The sequence below is a fragment of the Cryptomeria japonica genome, chromosome 4 (genome assembly GCF_030272615.1).
Source record: "Cryptomeria japonica chromosome 4, Sugi_1.0, whole genome shotgun sequence".
NCBI classification, from domain to species: domain Eukaryota; kingdom Viridiplantae; phylum Streptophyta; class Pinopsida; order Cupressales; family Cupressaceae; genus Cryptomeria; species Cryptomeria japonica.
Window position 1 is genome coordinate 504,131,715 of NC_081408.1, and position 19,780 is coordinate 504,151,494.

Consider the following 19,780-nt stretch of genomic DNA (forward strand, 5'->3'; position numbering starts at 1 on the left):
GAGATACCTTCGTCTGTCCTATTGAATGCCTGTTTTCTTTGCAAGAAAGAAGGGCATATTCGTAAAAACTGTCCAATCATCAATCGCAGGAAACAAAAGAATAATTTAGCTGAGGATTCGGTAAACCCTAAAACCAATAATGACCCAAACTCAACTCCCCTACACTCTGCTAACGATATCGGCACCCGACACCAATCTTAATGAAGTTAATCCAATGCATGTTGACCACACACGTCTGGTTCTTGAACCCCTCATCTCTATCTCTGACCCCTCAAAAGGTCCTAAAGAATCGTCTTCCGACTGCTTTCAAGTGGTTACTTCAAGAAAGCGAAGACGAAAAATTTCCCATCATAACGCCCTAAACCATAGCCGCTCTAATGTCCAAAATACCAACCAATTGGCCGTTAATAGTAAACTCCCCCCAATGACCAATGACTTCCCTTCTACTTCCCTAACCCCGGTTAATTCTGTGGTTAAAAACATGGTTAAAAATATGGAAAACCCTAATCGTGGTGCTGATGATGCTAGCATAAGTGATAACCCTGCAAAGATTCTCAGATCTGGAACCCCCAAACAAACGGTCTCCTCTTCACCTGTAGGACTTACCTCTGATGTTAGCACCACCAGCCCCTCGACTGCATCTATGCTCAATGAAATATAGGACAATCATTTTATAGAAGTTATTTATGCCAATAAGGGTCTAGATGACATTAGGTCTAACACGATGCTCCATGGCTTTCCAGGCTCCCAGTTGTTTGGGTCCGACATAGGAGGAAATGAAGATAATAAAGTTGAGCCGTTCGAGATTAGTGAAGATGATGAGGACCTTATGAAAGGATACTCCATGAATAAAAAGAAAGGTAGACCTATGGACTCCAAAAACAAGAAGAAGCATAAAGATCAACATGGTCTCCCTACCAGCCCTTCTTAATCCTCTTCTTTAATGAAGTACATATCATGGAACATTCGAGGCCTTGAGTCACCTGACATGAAATTTGTTATTAAAAGATTTCTGGATTATCATAAAAATTTAGATTTTTTGATGCTACAAGAACTTAAAGTTGTTGGGTTCTCTCTCGACACCACACTCGATCTCATTTGGAGAGATGCAATCAAAATTTGCACCAACCACCCGAGAGGAAAGGCAGGAGTTGGCCTTCTTATAGCCCCTAAATGGGCAAATTACCTCAGGGATAAGGGAACTTCCCCATGTAATAGAGTGGCCTGGGCTACATTAGATGTTAGAGGAACTTGCTTTGGCATATGCTCCAAATATGCACCTAATGACTATAAGGAAAGAATGTCCCTTTGGATTTGGCTAACATCCCTCCCAAATATCCCCTGGGTCATGGCTGGAGACTTTAACATGACTTAACACCAAGATGACAAGGCTGGGGGCCTTCCTTTTGAATGGAAGAGTCTAGAAAAACCTCACCGGGACAAGTTTAAACAACAATTGCAGCTGTTTGATCCCCTGGAAGGCACCAAATTTGATACCCCTAACCTATGGTACACTTGGTGCAACTTTCAGCAAGGCACTAACATAATCTACTCCAGGCTAGATAGGTTTTATGTTAATAAGGACTTCTTCTCCTTCTCCCCTAATCAATTTGGGAACGCGTTGGCTGTCTGACCAGTAACCCTCCCTGATCATTTTCCTATCCTAGCCATCATTAACACTAGAAACTCCATCACCCCTAACTACTCTCGCAATAAGAAATTTTTACTCAATACCTCCCTGCTGCAAGACGAGGTAGTCCTAAATGCCATCAAAATAGTTAGACTCTTCAACTTGCAGTGACAACATCCCCAATCCCACATTCTCAAATGGAAGAGGAACATTTCCTCCTGGCAGAAATTATTCCAAATCATTGGCCAGAAAAAAGCCAAGGATTTTAGATCCCTAGAGAAAACCCTTACTCATCAGCTTCACTCTCTGGAACAAGAAATACAAATTCAACCCACCTCCCCCACCTTGACCAAACGGGTCTCTGAGGCTAGAGATATCCTCAGAAAACATCGACGGGTTAAAATCAGAGGTGCCTTCATTAGAGCCCGTAATCACTGGCTCAAATTTGGAGATAAAGGCTCCAAAATTTTCTTTAATCTTCTCAAACAAAAACAGACCAGAGAAAAAATCGATAGAATAACGGTAGAAGATAAGGAACTCTTGAATATCAATGATATCAAAGATGCCTTCGAAGTGTTTTACAAGACTCTGTTTACCTCAGAGGATAATGAGGCCTCGAAAGATGCTCGAACTAAATGTAGTACCATTATTCCAAATAGAATCTCTGAGGATGAAGCTCTCCTCCTCAAAGCTAGGATCTCCGTGCAAGAAATTGCTGATGCCATTAAGGCTCTCAAGGATAATAAGGCCCCGATGGACTTCCTGCTGAATTCTACAAAACCAACATTGACTAGATCACTAATGACCTCTATGGTATTTACAATGAAGCACTTGACACTGGCACCCTGGGGGAGTTCATCAATATGGCTATTGTTAAACTTATCCCAAAAGATGGGGACAAAGCCCTCATAAAAAACTGGAGGCCAATTACCCTACTCAACGTCTCCTACAAAATCTTAGCCGAAGCCTTAGCCTCCCGCCTTGAGAAGATCCTTCCCAGGTTCATCTGCTCTACCCAAATTGGATTCATTAAAGGCAGGTATATCTTGGAGAATCTTGTAACCAGTTGGGAATCCATGGAATGGGCCAGAACCTCGAACCAAGACTCAACCATGTTCCTTGTTGACTTTGAGAAAGCCTATGACAGGGTGGAATGACACTTCATCCTCATGATGCTCAAAGCCTTTGGCTTCCCTAGTGAATTATGTGATTATGTTCGAATCCTCCTCAAAGATGCATCTGCCCTGATTGAAGTCAATGGGACTCTTTCCCAGCTATTCCTCTCTCTAGATCAATTAGACAGGGTTGCCCCCTTTCCCCTGCTCTGTTTGTTATTGCATCGGATGCCCTATACTATCTCCGTAGAGATGACACCCTATCCCCTAGAGTCCATGGCATTAAGATGCCAGACGACTTTGAATTGCTCAACATTCAGTTTGCCAATGATACCTCGCTGTTCCTGAAGCTCTCTAGGCATAATATCGATTCCCTTAGTAAAAAACTTGTCACCTTTGGTAGAGCATCTGGCGCCCGAATTTCCAGCTCCAAATCCATTCTACTTGGGTGGGAAGATAAACCTTTGGACTGGCTTCAACAGTTTGGATATGCATGGGAGGACCTAACAAGATAGTTAGATACCTCGGTATCCCCTTCTCTGTATCTCCCTCTCTCAGAGACATGTGGAGCTGGGTCAAAGAAAAAATAGATAAAGCTCAACAAGTCGGACAATAGGGTCCTCTCCCTAGCTGGCAGGATTCAAGTCTGCCAGAAAATCCTCTCCTCCTACAGTATTTACTATTCCTCTGTGTGAATGTTCAACAACTACCAAGTTTTTGAAATCCAAAAGGCTATCAAACGATTCCTATGGTCTGATGGCAAGGGCAAAAGGAAAGCTCACATGGTCAAATGGACCTGGTGCCACTTAAACAAAAAACTTGGTGGGTTGGGCCTTAAGGATCTTAGATTGCAAGGAATCTCCCTTGCGGCCAAATGGATATTCCACGCACTGGAAGGACAAGAACCTTGGAAGATTCTCATCAGAAACAACATACAAAATGGTGTTCCCAAGACTGCAAAATCCTGGAAAGCCCTCCCGCTCAGTGACTTGATTGCAGGCGGTTTCCTTGTGTCTGTCCAAGGCACTTGGGTGTTTAAATCCATCTGGAAAGCCTGGGAGCATGTGCGTAGACTTATTGACAACTCTAGCATTAACTGTGATAGTACCCTCCACGGTGAAAGGTCAATATGGTGGAACCTATATCATAACTCTAAACCCCTTGCCTTAACCCAAGGATGCTCAGCTAAGTACTGACACAATAAAGGAATCAAGTATCTTATGGATATCCTAGAACAGGATAATCTTATCAGCTGGGAGAGTCTTAGCAATAAGTATGATCTCCCTGCTTCACATAAGAGGACCTACAACATGATTAAAAATGCATGCACTCCCTTTAATCTCCCCAGGAGCACACATGTAGACACTCATAGGTACCTTACATTCCTATGGAAGGATGGCTCCACCCTCCCCACGATCAAAGCCAAATCTATTTATAACTTGCTCAATAATGATACCTCGGTGATCGATCATATTAATACTCTGTGGTATGTTGACCATAACCCCCACGCATGGCAGAAAACCTTTGAGAAGTTATGGCGATCCCCCATCCCCCCTAAGGTCAAATGCTTCAGGTGGCAGCTTATACTGGACATACTACCTATTAGGAATAAATCGACTGCACACGACCTATGCTCTGTTTGCAGAAAACCTGAGACTGCGTGCCACATTTTCTTTGACTGCCCTTTTGCTAGAGAAATTTGGTTAATGTTTGGAATCTCTATCACAGAACATGTATGTACTCTTGATATAATCACTGGTTTTATTCATGGACCGAGGAAGGATGGTAACCTAGTCTGGCAAATTCTATCTTCCTACATACTTTGGTTTATTTGGAAACTTAGGAACGAGGAGAAGTTTCAAGGTAATGCAAGGGAACTTACTGGTTTTTTAAAAAAACTCACACATTATAAAATTGTTGTACAGGTTTGCTTTCTGATGAACGTTGAGAGGAACAAACTGTTGCGATTCCTCAAAGACGACAGAGCAACCATGTTTGTCTATGAGATGCAAGACGGTTATGAATGGGCCAGGCTCGAAGAGAACCAAACCTCCTTTGATAATGCAGTTTATATTGGTCATTTTAAATACAAATAAGGGTATTGAAATGGGTTAATGTAATTTAAGAAGTTAATGGGCTTTTGATCAGTGGATTTATTTTAGTTCAAATAGGAAACATTATTAATGATTTAAATACTATAATGACGTTTTGGATCTATAAATACATTTGTTCAATTAATTAATATTAATACAATGAATTTGTATTAATCTTAATTTAGTGGATTATAGAATTATTTAAATAATATTAACACTAAATATAATTAAAATTGAAGATTGCTATTGGGCGAATTAATTAATATTAAAGTTGGTTTGTCATTATTGGTATATTTTAATCAACTTAAATTAATAATAGGAATTATTAGTAAATGTTAAGTAATTGAAATATAGTTTATTAGGAATTATACTTAAGATAAATTGGATGGTTTTCAACACTTGGATAAAATTGAATTAATTTAATTATTAAATCGCTTATGAATTGGGAAGAAGTTGTAAGTCTCCTAGTTAAATAAAATAATTTATCGCTTGCATTAGAGACCCAATTAAATTGACACTTAGGATATCTTTTTAGTGAAACTAAGTGAACTATCACATCTAACTGTACGTAGATCACAAATAATTTAGTGTTATTTAAAAAAAAATTGTTGTTGTATTTTTGCCCAAAAGTCTGAGCATCACAGTTTGTCTCTTTAACTATCTCTTTGTATCTATATCCATCTTCCCTCTATATCTCCTTATATCTTTATCCGCACATCTCTCTTTCTCTCTCACCTCAATCTCTATCTCCTTACCCCTTGCTCTCTCTCTCTCACACTCTTCCCCCTTCTCTCTCTGTCCCTATTGCAAACATTACATGGATCTATTGGTAATTGATTTTGATTATCTTCCTAATTACTAGGTTCTATTTTAATTGTATTTAGATTCCTATAAATGAATTTAAAACATCAATTGCTAAATGACCTATCCATTGACCTCATATACTACAAAAATATATGCAAAAAAATAAACATTTTATTTACATACCCATTGCACACCAAGATGCACAGAAATGATAGAGTTAATCCTTAATCAAAATATTGACTCCTACACTTTTGGTAATGTTGGTAATTCCATTGAAAAGCTTTCCACCGAAACCAATACCACAATTCTCCAAATTTCAGCATCGCAGGAATGTTTACTTTCCCACGAAAAATAAATAAATTCAGCTTCTAAATTTTTTCCTAAAACTACATAAATTATCTATTTTACCCACACTTATTTTCAACAAAATCGTACCCTTTCTGTTCAGGAAGCTCCATTCTTGTTCAAGATCGGGGGTTTATGGCAGCATCGATAAGCTTCTTGAAACAATCGAGTAAATAAAAAACAAAGCAGCAGCAAAAATGTCTGCTCGCATGCTCCAGAAGGTGCTCCGGGAGCAGGAACAATTATTAACTCGTCAGGAGAATGAAAATGAGAATGATTCAGATGCCGACTCAATTGATTCTCGACCCACACGTCCAGCGGCAAACCCTTTTGACCTTCTTGATGCAGAGGTAAGCTAATTTAGCCTTTTTTTAAAGTCTATTTTGGAACGGTAAATCACGGGCACGCATAAATATTGTATTCCGTTTGTGTTTTTGAATTTAAATTAATATCAATTTAGTGGGACTTGGGTTAGAACTGTGTTGTGGAACGAGATAAATGGTTTGATGGATGGAAAATCTAATTTTTTTACAACATTTTAAGCCCTCTCTATCCATGCCAAGAGTGAATACAATTTGCAGTCTCTTGTTTTATTTGAAAGGAAATTTAATAAAGTTATAGAGGGTTGATTTCCCTTTCTTGATTAACCTTTAGCTTGCTTGCCACAACTAATGGGAATTGCTTTCGTTTAATTTATCTGGGACTTGCACGTGGTCTTGTTTGTTGGGTTATGCAGTTGCCCGGGTATTGCTTTGTTGGGTGTGGAGCATGTTGTACGCCGTGAGTTGAAAGTGGTAATTTCCCAATTTCAACAGTATCATGTCTCTCTTGATTTCAGCCTGGAACTCTGTTACGCCGCACACTTTTATTATTTGAGCTCATTGATATCTGACATTGTTTTGAGATTTATTTGTGCCGAGAAAATTAATCATTTGTAGTATTGAATGTAATACAAAGTTACTAAAAGAAATTGGCAAACACTTACATACACTCGTTACTTGAATCACGATCATCAATATGGCATCGCAACAGCTAAATGTATCCATTAAATCTGTCTAGATTGACAGAGATCTATAATTTTGATAAAAATGCTAGGAAAAAATAATGGGAGCAAGTCTTCCCTATCTACGAATATTTTGGAATGTGGCTTCAATTACATAATGTAATGCATTGTAATTTTAGTAAAAAATGTTTGTAATTTAAAAGGAAAAAAATTCTAGAAAACCAGGAAATTAACTAATTAAATAAATCAGTAACTTTAGCTTTATCTTTCATCGAATAAAGAACCAGTAGCTAATAGTGAAATTGCATCGTCAAGATTAAGAAGTCAAATTATAAGTTATCAGTATGGCTATCTGGGTATGGACTTGTCTATTATGATTGCTATGATTATCAACATCCAAGTATTAGGAATGACTAATTTTGGTATTGAAGTACTGGGCATAGTTACTTGAACATCTGAGTATAAGGTACAGCTACCCTCAAAGTAGCTGATTACTAGGTAAGACTACCCTAAACTATTCAAGTATTGGGTACAACTACCTCAAGGAATCAAATATTGGTTACTATTACCTCAAATTCTCAAGCCCACCCACCCCAAGTATTTGCTCCGTTTACTTTGACGATGCAAGCATTGAGTAGGTCTACTCTTATTACTGATTCCTGCCTATTGGGTAGGTGTATCCAAGTACATAAGTGTTAGGTATGTCTACCTTGTGTATTGAAATTGGGTAGCGAATCCTTGGGTATTGGTTCATATACTGTAGTGCCCCTTATTGCAATCTGCTAAGGGCTGCAATTAAGTCGGAGGCATGACATATACCTGAGTTCTTGAGTATTGAGTTTAGAACTTCAGATAACTTTATCCTGTTAAATCATTTAGTTCTGAAAAGAGGACATGATAAAGTAATCTGAAGTTCTAAACTCAATACTCCAGAACACAGGTATTTGTCATGCCTCTGACTTAATTGCAGCCCTTAGCAGATTGCAGCATTAATTAACAGTATTTTTAAGTGGGCTCGATCACTTAAATATTATCTAGGTCCTATGTAATGTTAAAAAATACTTTTTTGCACTTGTTTCAAAATGTAGTTCAAAAAGAGACTTTTGGATGTAATTAAAAGTATTTTAAATACTTGGAGGGAAAAGTGTTGTTTGTAACTAGGTAAGATGGGTTCGGATTGCCTTAAGGCAACATTCGAACCCATATAGGACTGGGTCCTATCCTAAAGGGGTAACGTGCCCCCAAGTTAAGTTCGGCCCCATACCTCCACGCCACCCTAACAAGCACCATGCCTCAATAAATAAATTGGCGCAAAAAGGATGAAGGCCGACTTGGATATATGGATTAAAGACTCATATAAATAAAGTCAAATTGCAAATACAATTATTCACTTCATCTTACATGCAATCAGCGAACTATCTCTGCAACTAAAGGTGCGAAAAATAGAAGAGGATTGTGCGAACTTGTCCAAGAGGATGTAAGGCATTTTGGTGCAGACTTGGTGTATTTAGAAGGGCAGATCTGATATACAAAAGAGGATCAGATCTGGAGAATCAAGCTAAGTATTGTATTTGTACAATTAAGAGTGAATACATAATCTGACCTGTGGGTCTTTAGTGCTGGGTTTTTCCTCCTTGGAGGTTTTCCTAGGGTATTTTGTGTTTGTCTCCTGCTCTCTTGTTTCATTCTTGTATTTACTTGATTATGATTTACTAAATGCTAACAAATAATTAAATGTTACAAATCTGATTACTGAATTAGGGCACAAATTTAACATGGTATCAAAGCTAAGGTGTCACTAATTTCAGATTTTTGTAAATCATTTGTTGCATATAGTTGTTGTTTGTTTTCAGATTAAAATGTCAGGTTTGAGGGCTGAAGATAGACTTGATGGAGCCCTTTATTTTGCTGCTTGGAAAGTCCGTATTCTTTTGATCCTTGAAGAGAATGATCTGCTGAAATTTGTAGAAGAAGAAAGGCTGTCCCCTCCAGAAGATGCTGAAGAGCTGAAGCAGTTCAAGAAAGACTCCCTCAAGGCTAGGAAGATCATAATTGAATCTGTCAAGAATCATCTTGTCACTGTCATATCAAAATTTGCGTCTGCCAGGAAAATGATCAAACACTTGGAAGGGATGTATGAAGTCAACAACCTCAGCAAGGCTCTTGCTCTAAGGCAGCAGCTTCTTCGCATGAAAATGAAAGAAGAAGACTCAATCATAGCCTACTTCATGAGAATCAATGAACTAAAGGACAAGCTAAGTACTCTTGATTGCCAAATTTCAGATAACGATCTTGTTATGATTGCATTAAATGGTCTACCTGATGAATGGGAACCATTCATTCGTAGCATTGGTGGAAGAGCTGATCGTCCCAACTTTGAGCGTCTTCAATCTGATTGCATTGAAGATGAATCTTGAATTGAGGTAAGAGGAAAACTCAAGAACTCTCTCAAAAATGATAATCATGTTCTCTTAGCTAAATCTAGGAACGGTGGACATTGGAAGAAGGAAAAGAGAAGCAAAGATTTTAGATCCTCCTCCTATGATCCAGGGAAGAAGTCAAGAGATTCCTCTCACATTCCTTGCTTTAGATGTGATAAGTATGGTCACTATGCCCGAGATTGTCAGAATGATCCCAAGGAAAGGGAAGTCAATTTAAATGAAGTTGTTGAACAAAGTGAGGATTATCTTCTTATCTCTACTCTATCAAGCAATTATCTCTACTCTATCAAGCAATGTCCCTACGGACAGTAATACTTGGATAATTGATAGTGGTGCCTCCTGACACATCTCAGGTTTTCGTGAGCATCTTTCAGATCTGATTGAAAAAGATACCAACCTTCATTTGGTAATCGGTGATGATGCTAGATACTCGGTAAAAGGTTCTGGTACTACCTCTTTAAAACTAGATTCTGGTATTTCCTTACAACTCTGTGATATCCTTTTGTACCTGGTATTAAAAGAAATCTTATTTCCATTTCTGCCTTAGAAGATAAGGGTTTGCAAATAGCATTTTCTGAAGGGAAGGTACTTGCTTGGTCTAAGAAATTTAATTTCAAAACTGCTCGTATTATTGGAAATAGATGTGATAGTTTATATAAGCTTGCAGCTAATCCAATTCAAGCTCTCATCCATGAGGCCCTTGAATCATGCGAGCTATGACATAGAAGACTTGGACATCTACACTTTCAAGCTCTTCCCACTCTCGGTAAAATGGTTAAAGGTATGCCTAAACTTAGTTTATCTTAGTTTATCTCATGATGATGCTTGTAAAGGTTGTGCAATGGGTAAGAATGTAAAGAACCCTTTTCTTAAAAGTGATGGTAGGGCTAAAGAAAAGTTAGAACTTATTCATTCAGATTTATGTGGCCCTATGTTTGTAGCATCTCCTAGCGGCTTCCTTTATTATGTTATCTTCATAGATGATTTCTCTAGGAATACATGGATTTGCTTTCTTAAATCTAAAGAGTCTGAAGAAGTCCTAAACAGATTTAAAGAATTCAAAGCCTTAGTTGAAAACACTATAGGAAATCGAATTAAATGTTTAAGATCTGACAATGGAGGTGAGTACACCTCAGGTAGTTTCTATGATTTTTGTGTTAAGGCAGGAATTAAGAGGGAGTTTTGTGTTCCCTACAATCCTCAGCAAAATGGAGTTGCTGAAAGAAAGAACAGGACCATTGTTGAAGCTGCAAGAGCCATGATTCATGATCAAGACCTGCAACCTTTTCTATGGGCGGAAGCATCCAAAACAACAGTTTACATCCAAAATAGATGTCCTCATCGTGCTCTAAGGGATATAACTCCTGAAGAAGCCTTTACAGGAATCAAACCTGACATCAGCCACCTAAGGATATTCGGGAGCCCGGTGTATGTTCATGTGCCTAAAGAAAAACGAACCAAGTTGGATCCCTCTGGAAAGAAAGGCATATTAGTGGGATACAGTGAATCTTCCAAAGTCTTCAAGATCTACATTTCATGTCAAAGGTATGTTGAGGTAAGTAGAGATGTAACTTTTGAAGAAGATATTGCTTTGAAAAGATCTAAAGGTTCATTATCTGATAATAATGATATGGTGATTGAAAATCAAGATTCAAAAGTTGATGCTAACCCTGAGATACAGAAGGAGTCCGCTAACCTTCCGGATTAGGAAGTCCAGGATGACCCAACAAAACCCATGGACTCTACAGATATACCTCAGGATATTGTGGTCTGCAAGAAGAGACCACTTTGGGTGAGAAACACGATTCAAGATGCTGAAGGATTTGCTGCTCCCAGAGGAACCTTTAGAGATAGCAAGAGACTCCAAAATCATGCCAACTACATTTCCGTGATGTGTAATATCATTGAGTTTGAACCTCACAATGTTGAAGAAGCTATATCCCATCATGCTTGGAAATCAGCCATGGATGAAGAGTATGGGTCTATCATCAAGAATGATGTTTGGGACATTGTACCCAGACCCAAAGGTAAGTTTGTTGTTTCTTCGAAATGGTTGTTTAAAATTAAACATAATGCTGATGGTAGTATTGAAAAATATAAAGCTAGGTTTGTAGCTCGTGGTTTTTCTCAAAAGGAAGGAATAGATTATGAAGAAACTTTTGCTCCTGTTGCTAGATATACTTCTATTAGATCTATAATAGCTATTGCTGCAGCCAAAGGTTGGGAGCTGCATCAAATGGACGTTAAGATAGCCTTCCTCAATGGTGTCATTGAAGAGGAAGTCTATATTGAGCAACCAGAAGGTTATGTAATCCATAAAAGAGTTTCTCATGTTTGCACGCTGAAGAAAGCCTTATATGGGCTCAAACAGGCTCCTCGTGCTTGGTATGAAAGAATTGATAAGTACTTACTAAGCTTAGGATTTTGCAAGAATGATGCTGATGCTAACATTTACTTGAAGATTTATAATGATGATATGCTTATTTTGGTTTTGTATGTGGATGATTTATTTCTCACTGGTGAAAATAAATTAATCATAAGATGTAAGAAGGAATTAGCCTCAGAATTTGAAATGAAGGATTTAGGACTAATGCATTACTTCCTAGGGTTAGAAGTATGGCAAAAATCCAATGAAATCTTTCTAAGTCAAGGAAAATATACTATTGATATTCTGAAAAGATTTATAATGATGGATTGTAAACCCATGTATACTCCTATGGAATCTAACTTAAAGAAGTTAAGTGTTTCTGTAGCTAACTCTGATTTTGCAGATCCATCTGAGTACAGATAGTTGATTAGATCCTTGATGTACCTAGTCAATACTAGGCCAGATATCTGTTATGCTGTGAATGCCCTCAGACAGTTCATGAGCTTACCTAAACTTGTTCACCTGGTTGCTGCCAAGCACATTCTAAGATACCTGCGTGGCACTATTGGTTATGGGTTGAAGTATTCACTTAATACCTCAATCTTCTTGGAAGGCTACTCAGATTCAGATTGGGCAGGAAGTGTCAAGGATAGGAAAAGTACTTCAGGTATCTGCTTCAACTTGGGCTCTGCAGTGATCTCTTGGGCATGTAGAAAGCAATCTTCGGTAGCATTAAGCACTGCAGAAGCTGAGTACATTGCAGCATCTGTTGCATCCAGAGAAGCAGTGTGGCTTCGCAAGCTCCTTGTTGGATTATTTGGTCAAGCTAGTGGTCCTACCACCATTCATTGTGATAATCAAAGCTGTATAAAGATGTCAGTAAATCCTGTGTTCCATAATCGGTCCAAACATGTGGAAACACACTATCACTTCATTCGGGATATGGTGCAAAGAGGTGCCATTCAACTAAAGTACATTAGCACAGATGAACAGGTTGCAGATATCCTTACCAAACCCTTATCCAGAGTGAAGTTCGAATACTTCAGAGACAGACTTGGTATTGTGGAAAATGGAACCCTGTTTGAGAGGGAGCTCCAATTTTAGTGACTCTATTTGCAACGCTTTGATCATTCTTTGCTTGTGCGCTAGATGGACAATTGTAATTATGTAAAGACCCACTTGTGTATTACACTTTCTATGCTTGTGTGCTAGAACCATCCTATGCTTGTGTGCTAGGTGGAAGATGTAATTCTATGCTTGTGTGCTAGATGGAACTCTAAAGGTTCAAATTATGTATTCTCTTCTTCCCTAGTTAAGAGGGAGTGTTGTTTGTAACTAGGTAAGATGGGTTCGGATTGCCTTAAGGCAACATCCAAACCCATATAGGACTGGGTCCTATCCTAAAGGGGTAACGTGCCCCCAAGTTAAGTTCGGCCCCATACCTCCACGCCACCCTAAAAAGCACCACGCCTCAATAAATAAATTGGCGCCAAAAAGGATGAAGGCCGACTTGGATATATGGGTTAAAGACTCATATAAATAAAGTCAAATTGCAAATACAATTATTCACTTCATCTTACATGCAATCAACGAACTATCTCTGCAACTTAAGGTGCGAAAAATAGAAGAGGATTGTGTGAACTTGTCCAAGAGGATATAAGGCATTTTGGTGCAAACTTGGTGTATTTAGAAGGGCAGATCTGATATACAAAAGAGGATCAGATCTGGAGAATCAAGCTAAGTATTGTATTTGTACAATTAAGAGTGAATACATAATCTGACCTATGGGTCTTTAGTGTTGGGTTTTTCCTCCTTGGAGGTTTTCCCAGGGTATTTTGTGTTTGTCTCCTGCTCTCTTGTTTCATTCTTGTATTTACTTGATTATGATTTACTAAATGCTAACAAATAATTAAATGTTATAAATTTGATTACTGAACTAGGGCACAAATTTAACAAAAAGTAAATTTCAATAAAAATCAAATGAAATGGAGGGCCCGAAAAAGACCTATGAAAGGGAAGTCAAGGCACAAAGCAAATCATCCAATTTTGTCATTTCACCATTCCTTCCATTTTGGAAATTTGAAGCATGAAATCTCTTGGTGTTTGATGCAGGAGCATTGCGCTGATTGATCACTAATCCTGCCGCCACATCAACAGGATGATAATGAAACGGTTTGGAAGAAACTGCAAAGAGTGGAGTTGGCCCGATTAGGATGGGCGCCGAAAGGAAGAAGACCAACAGGCAAAAGGAAGAAACTAATCCTGTAGCCACATCAGCAAGATGATAATGAAACGGTTTGGAAGAAACTGCAAAGAGTGGAGTTGGCCCGATTAGGATAGGCTCCGAAAGGAAGAAGACCAATAGGCAAAAGGAAGTCGGAACGAATAATGAGCGGTGAGAATTGGTAGCTGAATAGTCAGAAGAAATCGAATGGGCAGAAGAGGAATTGAATTGAAAAAAAAAGACAGAAGGTGGTTTAGTAAGCAGGATTGTTAGAAGGGAGTTCGGCCACAGGCCGAACCACAAAAGCCGAAGTGTAGATGGTTGTTGAGTTGCAAAGGGGAAGTCAGCCGACAGATGTATGGCCAATTAGTTTATTGTAAACATCTATTATTTTATGTAGCCACCCTCATATGCTGCGTAATAATAAAGTTAATCTTTTTGGTGTTTCCATTTGCTTTGCTGGTTGTTATTGATGATTCCCGTTTTCATTGTAATTGAGTGCCAAATACATTGCTGTTATCGATTACTGTTATTCTAGTATGTTCCTGTCACAAATCTGCCAGGAAGTTTGTAGGTGCTGTTTGTTTTCCTGAACTTCACATCATTATTGCCAGAGTATAGAGCATGTATTTGGGTTTTAGCCAAGTCTACTATGTCAAGTGGTATCAGAGTGTTTTAGCCAAGTCTACTACGTCCATTTGTATTAGAGCAAGAAGATCTTGAGTGTGTAGAAAGATCGCCGAAGGAGGCAATCTACACTAGGACCTTGCTAAAAGATTTGAGATTTTGTGTTGCTAGGTTCTTTGGTTGCAAGTTGATCCATCAAGGCTGCTGTAAGGAAGAGTTTTGTGAAGGTGTGTGTGTGTGGCAGACATGAAAGAGGTTTGTGGTATTGTCTCCAACAAGATGAAGCTAGGTAGAAGGTGTAGAGAGAGAGAGAGACCACTGAGGAAGGGTGGTAGTGCATCTTCCAAGATCTTGGATGGGTAGATGGCAGTATGTTGGTGATTGTGTGAGGAAGCAACAACAGGAGTGATGGATACTTGAAACCTTTGAGTTTGCAACTTTGAGAGAGTTGTTATTACGCCATTGATGGGAGTAGTTGAATGGATAGCCCTGTGTCCTTGTGAAGATGTAGTTGTGAACCCATTGAAAGAGGCAAAGACAAAGGCATGAAGACAAGACAAGACTAAATGCAAGAAGATGAAGACAAGGCTAGGTAGATGAAGATTTGTGAAGGATGAAGAAACAGTATAGAGGCAAGTGTTGATTAATAGCCCATGTGCAGGAGTAGATGATCTTTTGTCTCCTGGGGAGTTTGATGCAGGAGCATCGTGTTGATTGATCACTAATCCTCCCGCCACGTCAGCAAGAGGATAATGAAACAGTTTGGAAGAAATTGCAAAGAGTGGAGTTGGCCCGATTAGGATGGGCGCCGAAAGGAAGAAGACCGATAGGCAAAAGGAAGTTAGAACGAATGATGAGCGGTGAGAATTGGTAGCAGAACAGTAAGAAGAAATCGAACGGCCAGAAGAGGAATTGAATCGACTAGGCAAACAGAGGCTTTAACAAGACAAAAGGCGGTTTAGTAAGTAGGATTGTTAAAAGGGGGTTCGGCCTGTAGGCCGAACCACAAAAGCCGAAGTGTAGATGGTTGTTGAGTTGCAAAGGGGAAGTCGGCCGACAGATGTATGGCCAATTGGTTTATTGTAAACATCTATTATTTTATGTAGCCACCCTCATATGCTGCGTAATAATAAAGTTAATCTTTTTGGTGTTTCCATTTGCCTTGTTGGTTGTTATTGATGATTCCTAGTTTCTTTGTAATTGAGTGCCAAATACATTGCTGTTATTGATTACTGTCATTCTAGTCTGTTCCTGTCACAAATCTGCCAGGAAGTCTGTAGGTGCTGTTTGTTTTCCTGAACTTCCCATCATTATTGCCAGAGTATAGAGCATGCATTTGGATTTTAGCTGAAGTCTACTACGTCAATTGGTATCAGAGCGTTTTAGCCAAGTTTACTACGTCAGTGTGGGAGATCTGGAGGAGGAAAACCCTCTTGGTTTTCCATGATTTGACTTGGGAAGGAAAACCCTATATCCATTTGAGGTAATTCTCTTCAAGGATTGCTCTTGGTTGTATAGGTTGAAGTCATTTTCAGGTTGCTATAGTGTCATTACTGGTTACAATGATTTGAAGTCATTTTTAGATTGTTTTCAGATCTAATAGGGGTAATTTATGAAGGTTTGTTGTTGCTGTTGCATATATTAGTGCAGATAACTTTGGCTGTCATAGATAAAAAATCAGATCTGGGGTTTCTATGTTGTTGTTTTCATGTTTTTTGCTGCTCTCATAATTTATCCAACACCTAATTGTCCATTTCTGCTTACATATTTGGTCAATTTTAGTGTGTAAGGGTTTCATACAAACATTTGTGAATAATAGTATCGTTGTCCATAAAGATACAGTCATATTTGATAAGTTTGGTACTACAATTCATATCTGCATCATGTTGCATTTGAGGGTTTGAATTTGCTGTTTGGAACTGTATGTTTGATTTACAAGGGTTTGCAATATTGCATTATTGCTAATTTGTTAGGGTTTGGCATCTACTTTGATCATTTGGTAATTGTTTCAGCGTGGACATGTTTCAGAATTTATCCATATCCTACTAGAGTTGTCCATTTGGGGACATGACGACCTTTGTATTGGTTTTGACCATAATTTAGGGCTCGGACTTGAGTTGGCAGCCCAAAATTTTGACTCGGACTTGGGACTTGGCAAAAGAAGAAAACCTTACCAAAAAAAGTTAATGTATTTAGACAACATAAAAGCCTAATTTGACTATCAATTTATCATAATTCAAACATTACACATATCATATGATCCTCATGTTGATACTGGTTTGCTTTTTATTTTATACTCCCCGAGTGTCTTAATGTAGTCAATGGAGCTTTGTGTTCTATTGTAGTTAATGCTAAGAGGCATTATACAATGGCAACAATAGGTGGACTGTAATGGCATGAGTTCATTAACAAAAACTCTTACCTTTTTGCTTAAATTTGATAATCATTTACATGTCAAGTAGTATTTTTAGAATAAGTTGATCTCTTGACACTTTTATAGATAGATTCCTTTAAGATATCTATACTAGTTAGTGATGCATGAGTATCATGGAGATGCTCTACATTATATATTGTTGTTGAACTGAGAGGTATGGTCCTTAATGACAGTTTTTGGGCCGATGTTAAATTTGTTGTTTACTTTTTTCAGCTAATATGCAAGGTGATTGAATTTCTAGATTTAGACAAGCCATGTTTAGGAGAAATTAATAAGAAATGGATCCTATGTGTGAAAGAATCAAGAAAATAACATAGGTTAAAGATCTTTCTCTACATCCTTTGGTAGAAGAAAAGATACATGGAAGAGGGAATAAATTTAACATACCCCTTCATTGTGCTGCTTATGGTTTGAATCTTAAGTGATACAAAATTGACCAAGAAGAGGTCTCTATATGAGGATAGAGGGGTTTTGGATTGCGTAAAGAAGATTTATGGCTGAGGTGAGGATGATTCAATTATCAAGACTTAGTGGAAAAGGTTCCTATGTGGGCAAGGTATTTTTTTGTTGTTGTGGAAGCCTTATATGATGTGCATGCAAAGAAATACCCTATAGAGTGATGGTGGAACCATGGAAGTGGAACACTTGAATTACAATCATTTGCAATAAGATTGCTCTCACAAGTATCTAGTTCTTCATCTTGTGAGAGGGATTGGAGTACTTACGGTTTCATTAATTAATTGAAGAGGAACCACTTAGGGTAAGAGAAAGTAGAAAACCTAGTCTATATTCATAGCTCACTTCACCTTCTCTCTTGTGTGCCTTGGGTACAAGGAGGTTCTTTTAGTAGAATGGGATCAAATTCCACTTGATGGAGTAGTTATACCCTTGGAGGATGAAGTGGTTGATTCAAATGGCCTCAATGATTTACCCCCAATTCTATTGCCTACAGAGGAACTTGAGCTTGAGTGAGATGAATAACTGGAGAGCATCATAGCTGAGTACTTGGAAATTGACAACATAGTTGATGCAAGAGTGGAACTTCATCCATTAATGACATAATATGATAATTCAGATTTCTGATTTTTTTCGTTTTTTGTATGTAGATCAGCATTTTGATATGCAGTATGAACTCTTGAGTCAAGAGTCTTGATTGTTGATACCATATTTGATCTATTATATTAGTTTTTGTGTGTTTAGACTTGTGATTTAAATGTCATGACTCATGGTATTGATTGTTAAAGAAATTAAAATAGCAAACAATTAATCTTTTTAGTTTTCAGTTGTCTTCTTGTTAAATTTGTTATATATTTAAACAAACTAGAGAAATGAGAATCGTTAGAAATCACCGAGTTTGGGCGATTTCCGAGTCGAGTTAGGCTGGGCGAGTCTAGGGGGCTTGGACTCGGACTTGGCCGAGTGTGGGGCCCAAAATCACCCAAACTCGGATTTAGCAATTTCTTGCCAAACTCGGTCGACGACATGTAACTTTAAGTAAAAAAAACACTTCTAATATGTTTCGAATTGATTTTTTTTGGTTTATATTATGCTTTGAGCCTAAAAGTGAACTTTATTTCATTCATTTGACAAAATAGGAGGAGAAAGGTGAGTTGTGAGGAGAAACAATAGAAAAATAACACCCGACGCCTTTATAAAATAATAAGTCTTTTGGTTTCGCAGGGCACTGCCCCTCGACCCTGCTTTGTATCATGATAGGGAGCCTGCAGGGGGCGCTGCCCCTGGACCCCGCAAGGGGCACTACCCCTTGACCCCAACTTGGGGGTGCTACCCCCAAATCCCTGTCGTAAAATTAGGGGGGAAACTGCGCTAATAGAAGTAGGGAAATTTTAACCTCCGAGTCTGATTAGGCTCCATATAACAACATATACTGTCATTTGGTGCATCAAGAGTTGGAAAGGAAGAGTTTGCATCTCATTTGATCATATGATGACATGTTTTTTATTCCATGAGTTTTGTAATATTGTATACATTTGACAATATTTATATATCTATGTTTGTTATTTCCTTCAGCTACAATTTGCATTTATGCTTATGTGATTAATGTATACTTGTGTATGTAATCAAATTAGCTTCTATTTGATGATGTTATTGTGTCTTTAAGGTGTATTGAATAAAGGGTGCATGAAACAAGTTTTAAATCTTTAAAAATCTCTAAATTTCTTGAGTTTTTCACTTTGCCGAGTCCAGCCGAGTCTGAGCCGCGTTTTTTTTGCCGAGTCCGAGTCTTGAGTCGAGTTGGCCTCGCCGAGTCCGAGTCCCGTTTCTATGATTTAAAGTTTCATAATATAAACGAATCAGCAGTACCATAACATAATATTTATGTGGGGCAAATCCTTTTGGGAGAAAAAATCCACACTCTAAAAGCACAACCCAATGTATTAATGTATAAACAATATGGTTACAATACAATTTCAGTGTCAAGTTATCATTGGAGCATTCAAGAATAGGAATTTTTGGAGCAATTCCAACAGCATAATGGTACTTGTGAAATAACATCATATAAACTATTCCACAAGCATAATATTTATATTGTTGACAATGCAAAATATCCATGCTCTTAAGTTGGATGCCCAAGAATGCTATGTGGCAAATCTTCAACATTTGCTTGCATGCAATGTAGAACACAATCCTACTACTAAGAGGGGGAGGGGGTGAATCAGTAGTAGATGCAAGAC

General features: G+C 38.3%; 1 protein-coding gene across 2 annotated transcripts in view; it reads left to right on the forward strand.

Annotated features, from left to right (window-relative positions):
- Nucleotides 1–5,884: 5,884 nt before the first annotated feature.
- LOC131053465 (uncharacterized) overlaps nucleotides 5,885–19,780 on the forward strand; it is a 104,170-nt gene continuing 90,274 nt past the window's right edge. The window contains exons 1-2 of one of the 2 annotated variants that reach the window (XM_059219916.1): nucleotides 5,885–6,337; nucleotides 6,724–6,781. In XM_059219916.1, the coding sequence (XP_059075899.1) occupies nucleotides 6,249–6,337; nucleotides 6,724–6,781 (147 nt within the window). In that variant the 5' untranslated portion in view covers nucleotides 5,885–6,248. The remainder of the gene's footprint in view (nucleotides 6,338–6,723; nucleotides 6,782–19,780) is intronic. The other variant, XM_057988076.2, reaches the window with a different exon arrangement.